This window comes from Chiloscyllium plagiosum, chromosome 15, assembly GCF_004010195.1.
Source record: "Chiloscyllium plagiosum isolate BGI_BamShark_2017 chromosome 15, ASM401019v2, whole genome shotgun sequence".
In the NCBI taxonomy this organism is placed as follows: domain Eukaryota; kingdom Metazoa; phylum Chordata; class Chondrichthyes; order Orectolobiformes; family Hemiscylliidae; genus Chiloscyllium; species Chiloscyllium plagiosum.
In genome coordinates, this window is record NC_057724.1 from 41,956,303 (window position 1) to 41,965,076 (window position 8,774).

The 8,774-nt window shown below is 37.3% G+C and overlaps 1 protein-coding gene across 3 annotated transcripts in view; it reads left to right on the plus strand.

Annotated features, from left to right (window-relative positions):
• The window catches only part of pdzd11 (PDZ domain containing 11), a 17,524-nt gene extending 12,058 nt beyond the window's left edge, over positions 1–5,466 (plus strand). For all 3 annotated transcript variants that reach the window (XM_043704775.1, XM_043704776.1, XM_043704777.1), the window contains exon 7: positions 4,280–5,466. In XM_043704775.1, coding sequence (XP_043560710.1) covers positions 4,280–4,314 — 35 coding nt within the window. In that variant the 3' untranslated portion in view covers positions 4,315–5,466. The remainder of the gene's footprint in view (positions 1–4,279) is intronic.
• Positions 5,467–8,774: the final 3,308 nt, after the last annotated feature.

The window sequence follows — 8,774 nt, forward strand, 5'->3', positions numbered from 1 at the left end:
TGATGGATGACCTCTAACTATCCCTTGCCAAACTCAGCTTGCCACAGTTCATAAAATCCCTTGTGCAGAATTAAGTCATTTGGCCCATCAAGTCTGCAACGGCCCTCCAATGAGCACCCCATCCAGACCTAGCCCCTGACCCTATCCCCATACACCACAATTACCATGGCTAGTCCACCCAGTCTGCACATCCCTGCAGATTATGGACGATTTAGCATGGCCAATTCATCTAACTTGCATATCTTTAGACTGTGGGAGGAAATCAGAGCACTTGGAGGAAACCTGTACAGACATGGGAAAAACATGTAAACTCCATACAATTGCCAAAGGCTGTAATTGAACCCTGGTCCCTGGTGCTATGAGACAGCAGTGCTAACCACTGTCCCAAATTCTTTAGCGGGATGACTTCAGTAGATCGCAGTGAAGTAGCTGCTCTGCTACTTACGAAACCCTGAGCCAGAAATCAGGTACGGGAAAGAGGGTGCGCCCATTATGGCACACTTCTGCCCTGAATCAAGTGGTACTACATACCCACCAGAATCTGTTATTGCAGGCAAACCAGTGATCCCTGGCACTAGGATATTGTTAACGTTTAGGCAGAATTCTAATTTAGGCATTCCTCGAGATGGTAGCTTCACACCATTGGCTCCTCAGCCAAGCACAGACACCAAATGTCTGAACCTGTAATTCCTCTTGTACTGAGCAGGATTACAATTGCAACAAGGTGTCATCAGTAAGGAAAAGTTAATCTGTCTTCCAACGGTCTAAACCCAGCTCTCGTTCCCCATTTAGTGGGTGAACAATCTAATGTTTGGTGAATTCTGCTTCACAATGATAAGAACAGCCAACATCAAAGGATCAAAACAACGACATTGCTATGAATGCTTGGCACGCACAAGCCAGTTATCCCTGTAGCAACTTTTCTGACCTACTTAAAACTTTTCCTGCTTAAAACCCAAATGGTCGGAAGGATTGGTTTCCCTTTCACTTCATTTGTCCATTTGCAATTTCCTGTTTCCTTCTGTACTGTTCTGTAGAACTCTTTTCACTAAGTCACTTCTAAATACTAAAGCTCCAGTTCAAACCTTGGAAAACATTTCTTACATCAATCAGGCCACATTCTCCTTTTTTGTAACCTATTTGGTTTTTTTAAGAATTAGAATTAGAATCCGAATCCCTACTGTGGAAACAGGCCCTTCGGCCCAACAACCATCCGAAGAGTATCCCACCCAGACCCCATTCCCCTACATTTAACCTTGACTCATGCACCCAACCTATATATCCCTGAGCACTATGGGCAATTTAGCATGGCCAATTCACCTAGCATGCACATTGTTTGGATTGTGGAAGAAAACTGGAGCTCTTGGAGGAAACACGTGCAGACAATGTGCAAACTCCACACAGACATTCGCCCAAGGCTGGAATTGAACTCGGATCCCTGGTGCTGTGAGGCAGCAGTGCTAACCACTGTGCCACCTTTTTCTAACTAATTTTCAACCATTGCAAGGCTGCCTCCAATTGCGTTATCATTTATATTCATTACACTTGCACGCTTTTGCAGCAAAATCAGATTAGATTTTCTGATGAGGAATTACCGGCCTCAACATTAATTCAACTTTTTTATCACTGATGATTCCAGACCTACTGAGTTTCTACAACAATTTCTGTTTTTGTATCAAATTAGATCAGTCAGACAAGGCCACACAAATCCATGTGGTCTAAATTTGTCCCAAGTTCTTAGTTAGGACGAGTACAGATTCTAGTAGTTACTAGATTGACAGGTCTTTTGTTTTGTGGTTTACTTTTCCCTTATCCTCTTAAATAATGGTGAGACATGAACAAAGGTTTTTACCCTTTCACCTTTATAATATTCTAAACTATTCCCTACAAACAAGTGTACATTTAAAATAATTGTGCATTATAAATTAAGCAATTTGTTTCAACTCCTTTAACTGTTGTAATTTTTTCTGATATTTTCTCTGGCTTGTTTGACTGCTGCTGTACATTCTACCTTGCCAGCAAGCATCTTCCATCTGTTTGAGAAAACTGAGAAAATTAGTGTTTCTCATGACCTGAATCATGATGTACCAACAGGAAAGAGGTCATGTTACCAAGAAATCTTTTGAGTCCCGTGGAGGAGATGAAATTTTGCTGGTTTGGGGTTCACTTAACTGTTTGGTTTCAGTTTTTATCACATTTGTTTTCTGAGGTGTAGTTGTTGTAAATGTCTTTAACTAGTGTCACTATAGCTCAAAGAATAACATTTATGCTTCTGGATTGTGGGTTCAAGTATCTCTCCACAGACTTGAGCATAAATTCTAGACAAAATCTGTTATGTGCATCAAGGATGCCAGCTTTTGAATGAGATGTTATTGCTGCCCTGCACACTCCTGAAAGTGAATGTATAAGATTCCATTGCACAATTTTGAAGCAGAGCAGAGGAGCTCTTCTTAAGTGTCTTGGCTGCTACTTATTCCTCAATCAGTGCTTAAAAATAAATTAACTACCTGGCAGTAACACATTGTTTGTAGGAGCTTCGATTTTGCGTTATGGCTGCTCTATTTCATATCCTGTAAAAGTACTGACCTAAAATCCCAGCAACATAGAAGTGCTTTTGGGGTAGGGGGCGTGGGGTGTTTGGAGGATGTGAAAGGTACTATACAAATACAAGTTTTATTCCACTACCTCATTCATATGTTTAGACAGTGTTCAGATGTCCTCCATTAACTATCTGTCAACCAAACACTGATCCTGAGCAATCCCAACACATATTTTCTAGAAGTGATAATTGAGTAATTTAAAAACAATGGTAGATATTTATTCTTTTCTCCTTTTGGTTGTCATGGGATAGTTGTAGCACCCTAACTATGATCAATATCTAACAGTAACTATCAGGGATTGAGCCTGGGTTTTTCCTGGTCTCTATGCTGCAATTCTGAATGTGAGTGCATTTATCTGCCAAATCAAAGCTTCAAAATCTGTCCTTTTATTTTAAAAAATATTAGTTTATTTTCGAACAAAGCAAGTAGTAATAAATACAAATTTGAATAACATATAGCACATTTTAACCTAAATCTCCGCAAGGTGCTTCAACTATTTAATCAAAACACGTCACAGTTAAAGGGGGATATGAGGAGTGACCAAAACTTGATCATTAGTGAACTTTAAGGACTTTAAAGGAAGAGATAGAGATGACTGAAAACACTTCCCAGCAAGTCCGAATGTAGGTGTGTAGAAGGGGTATTAATTGCAATGAGTTTAACTTCCTCATTATTCATGGACTGGTTAACTCCATGCATTTAAGTTGATACAAATTCAACATTAAATTCCTCATCCATTTAAAATAATTGGTTCAGCATTGTTCAGTTAAACTATTTCTTGTATATAATTTTGTGTATATTTCATACATGTGCAATAAGACATAGGACCTCAATTATTACTGGTGAGGGCTATGCTTTAAATAGATTTCCTAAAAAATTCAAAAACCTGGTTCCTAAAGTGGACCATTTTTTTACACTGACATTCTGATGTAAAAGCTTTAGTTACTAGGGCTTTAAATTATGCAGCACAAGAAAATCTGCATCTTAAATTATCTCCTATGTACCTCTGTAATACAATATCTAGTGTTACCTGTACCAAGTACAGCTAATTTGCTTGGTGTTTACAAAAAAAAATCTTTAGATACTTGCCAAAAACACACTGATCTTCTAATTCTGCACTCCAGCCACCAAAAAAACCTGATCTCCTAATTCTGCTTTCCAGCCAAAAAAACCTTTTTTTGGTGGCTGGAAAGCAGAATTAGGAGATCAGTGTGTTTTTGGCAAGTATCTAAAGAGAGTAGGGAACAGCATTTTCATTTTATTTTCCATCTTGACTATCCTGAAAGTAGCCATTTTTTTTCAGTACAGGCAGTAGCAAGTGTTTGCATTCCATACAGATTTTGTTGCTTAAATCTCCTATTAATCAGGTAATCTACAAGATCAGAGACAATATTATGATATGGATGAAAGGCATTCCTGCTGACAAAAATAAAGCTGCTTCGCTAGTTGGAGCACCTTTGTTATTGCTGCAGGCAACCTGAGCTGGTAGCCCTTCTATGCAATACGATTTTTGGTTTACTTTGCTAGTTTGAATGATCAGTTTGTGAAGATAATAGTCTACAGTGGGGAAATGGTAAAGATATTTTGTAGTATATACTCCTTTATAAGGTTATGTAAGTTTGGAAGCTAATTAATTTCATCTTAAATTGGATTGTCAGATTTTATCTGTTTTCTTTCAGACTTTCGCAGGCAGAAGGAAAGGACAGTTCATTAATCGGAGGTCCTGCCTTAGAAATTATTGAAAAGTTTGGTACTTGGAAGATGTCTGGTCGACTGGCTCAATATCTAGAGAGATTCTGAAATTGGGTTTTCTGGTTTTTTTTGGACAAATTTGAAAATGAAATTTGGGATTTGTAAATATACCTCCTGCATTTTATATTTAACATTGCTAGGATTTATAGTCAATATATGTTAGTGTAAATTGTTGGAGAATTGAGAACATTTTGGGGAAACTTCAATGATGGAGAACTCTGTGAACTGAAACTCAGACAGTGCCTGGTTCTGCAACTGTCATGGGAATCTAAAAGGAATCTTAAACCTGTTATCGTCAGAAGCCCCAATCGTTGCTACTGCTTTGCTTATCCCTATGTAGGATTGTCTTTTAAGGATCCTTCTGACTTTTAGTTTTGTTATAAAATGTTGAAGTCTGTTGATTCAATACCACATCTCGCAACAATAAGGGCACAACCTTCTCTGTCAACGCCACTGTTTGTAATGGTTTCTACAGGCTATGTAACCAAGAAACTAATTTTTTTTTATGTTTAGCACAGTAAGCAAGATGTCTGCACTTAATTAGTATATCTTTCAAAGCAATAATGTCAACAGTTACAACCATCCAGATGATATTTAATGGATGGTAGAGAGCATCGATAGTTGAGATGAACACGTGGACTGTCACACAGCTTTGCTTGACCCCATCAGTTTCAGTTTTCCCACTACAGATAGTTGCAGTTATACTATCATGAAGCAATTGCGGAAATTGTGGTGAAGGCTCTTGGAAATCTAAAGTTTTAGAACATGAACTTCTCAATTTATTGAATCAAATTCTTGATCAGAAAGATTAATATAATGCGTGTTTTTTTTAATTTTTATTTGCTTGGATGTACCTGGTAACAGAGGTTATCTGGAATGTCTGAAGCTAAAATGTTCTCTTTGGGAGAAATTCCTCACACACAGGAAGTAAGTGATTCAGGAAAATGCATGTCAGGATCTTCTCTGTTACAGGCGAGAGGGGAATTTCTTGATGGTTTCCACAACATGCTTTAATCTCTCTTCTTGAAGATATTTACTATATGCAACAATTGTAACTATAATTTTGGGGTATATGGTGGATAATACAGAATAAATATTTGTTAAAACTTTTGAACCTTTTCTGATCATTTCATCATATGTGAAAATGAGCAGACCTCGATTAACTTTTTACTCATGTTCTATATCAAACAGCCTAATTTGTTCTTGTATGCCATCTGATGTGTGTGAATACAAGCTGGGGAAATATTAACTGTTTCACAATCTGAAAAACAATTCATTTTCCATGATTTGAAGCATGTGGTTTTATTTCATCAATGTAAGCCTGTAAACAAAATTGCAGCAGAATAATCTGTTCACTTATAATATCCACTGAAGAAAGGCCTAGAGGAATAAGTCTAGTAGTTTTAGTCCAACAAAAAATATAGAAATTTCTAACAGTAGTTAAGTAGTTCCTTTTAAAATAGTGTCAGTTTATGAAATCCATCGTGTCATTTGAGTTTTGGAAGGCTCCTCAGTTTGATTTTTAAAAAATCTCCATTGTCATTGTGATATTGACAATGACAAGACTCTCAATACAAATATTAATTGGGGGCCTATGTTGACTGCTGAAGAAATCATTATTTGCCGGAATCAATCTTAGAGGAAACATCTTTACCAAAGGTCAGTATACACTCAGAGTAAAGATTAAATTCCTCCTTTTTGATGTCAAAATTCCATGTACTATGATTGCTTATGATTATATTTGATGTCTTTGCAGCCTCACATTGTGCAGTATCTTAAAATATGATATACATGTCCAACCATAAAGGTGTTGTTTACACAAACTGAAGACACTTCGCGCTCTTGTCTACGTTGCTGTAGCCAGAACTCTAAAATTACCACTGTGCTTTGCCAACATAGCATACCAAGCCATATTTGAGATAGTGATTACATTAATAATTTAGATTAAAAGCTTTAATACATACATGTCATGTGTCAAACGGGAAGGTTTGTTTGATGTTCATTCCTTTATGAATCAAAACATGTTTTCCAGCATAGAAAAACACAGGCCATTTGACCACATTGATGCCAGCCCTCTGTAGGCACAACATCTTTCACCCATTCCCCACTGTTCTTGCCATTACCCTGAAAAGGTTTCTCTCTTATCCTACTTTTTCTTTGAAAGTTTCAGTTGAAACTCTGCCAACTTCTCAGCCAGAGATTCCATAACCTAACCCCGATGTAAAATAAATTTTCCTCCATGGAGCTTTTGGTTCTTTTGTTATTTCTTTGACTCTGGATCATTCCAACAATGGGAGCCATTTACCCTAGTATTCTTTCTGAACATTTGATTTTAAAATCAAATTGTCAATCAATCAATATCTCTTTGAAGTTTATTATCCTCATGATTCACAATACTTACTTTTTTTGTATAATATACAAGTTTTGAAATTGAGCCTTGTTCACCCAATTTGAAGTCATTTAATACATATCAACCTCTGGGAAAAGCCTTGTATTTCATAACTGCGGTTGCTTGTCACTCAGTTAATTTCACGAGCTCTGGAGAAGGGTCACTGTACCCAAAATGTTAATCATGCTTTTCTTTCCACAGATGCTTCGAGACATGCTGACTTCAAGCAATTTTTGTTTCAGAATTCCAGCATCAACTGTTCTTTGATCAAAGTTTCATATAAAAGTATCCCTTTTAAAAAAATACATGAGCTTTAGCTTGCTCTCACTTTTAAATGCCTTTGGAAGTTAACACAGGTTTTCCTTAATTTTAACTTAATTGATCCATAATTGCCCAAATGTGTGCTTAAGAAGCTAAACAGATCTGGCAGCATCAATGGAGAAAGGAACAATTAAAATTGTGTCTATATCAGTCTGATTTAAGGAGTGCAGAAGCAAGGTCTTACTAGACTCTAATATTAAACCAATTGACACTGCACTGACCTGAATGAAAGCCTGTTCTAAGTCAGTCCAATGAAAACAGGGTTTTGAGATGTGTTGCACTATCAGCTATCGTAGAATTGTAATCCATCTGAAATTTATAGTCTGGTAGCTTGATGTATCTCAAAGTCTGAAGATGAGCCTTTGGATGTAGGTTTGCTCGCTGAGCTGGAAGGTTCAGTGAGCCTCTGGACGAAGCACTGCTGATGATTCCTGCTTTCTATTGATATGTTGGGTCAGTGATGTAATTTCCTTTATTCAAAGTACAGGAAAATATACAAAAGGAGTAAAGGTAGACATATCTAAACAAAAAGCTAAATTAAGTCCATCTGCAATTCTGAGGATGAGTGTAGAAGTGCTTTTGTACAAACTTTGATTACTATACAACTTGAGAACATTAGTAAGCTGAACTTACAACACGTGCATCTTATAACAGGATGCAAAATGTAGCGCTAATTGATCCCACATCAACAGATCAGCTAGAGATTCTGCAGTATACTTAAAGTTGTGAATACTAGTAGGAAATTGAACAACTAACCTGTCCATCCACACTGATGCCAAGACCCAGGCACATGCATGCAAAACTACAGCCTGACTGATTCATCTTTACCCTCTAAACCTCAATTATCCAGATGATAATCTTTAATAAATTTGATTTACTTCATGCAATCAAATGCTCTGCTGTGACTTAGAACTACATACGCATACACACACACACATACACACACCATACAGCAAGGTTGTTCCAGTACAGTTGCAAAACTGGTTCTGCTTGACAAAGTGGAAAATCATGCAGGTACATCAAGCCCCCTAAAAGCAGGACAAATCCAGCATGATTAGTTACTGTCCCAGCAGTTTACTCATTCATCAGCAAGGTAATAATTGGTTACAGTACTGTAAAATAGTACTTATGGATATCCTAAAACACGTGAGAGTGGGAGATTGATAATAGTATGGAATGATTAGTACTTTGATAACATAACGAGTGATCCCAAGGCCCAGACTGATGTTTTGCAGATTGAGATTTGAAACCAATAATAAATCCAGATTCATAGTGTAAATGGTAAAATCATCAGTGGTCATAAATGTTTGATTCACCAATGTCCTTCAAGAAAGAAAATTGGCCATCTTTATCTAGTATGGCCAACAATGCAACTCCAGCCCCTTGCAATGTAATCAACTGTCATGTAATCAACCCTCTGCCATGGCCTAGAAAACCAATCTACAACCTCCAAGAAAAAGATTGAAACAGAACAGACCACTCGGTATCAGTAACACTCGCAAACCTAGCCCTGTTAATCTGGCAAAGTCCTCTTTCATAACACTTGAGCACTTGCACCAAAATTGGGAAACCTATCCCAAAGATCAGACAAGCAACAGCTTGAAATAATCATACTCATTGCATTAAACTTTACAATGTCCAAAGACACCATCAGCATGATGTCTGTCCAACATCTACAAAGCACAAATAAAAAGCATGATGGAATATTCTCC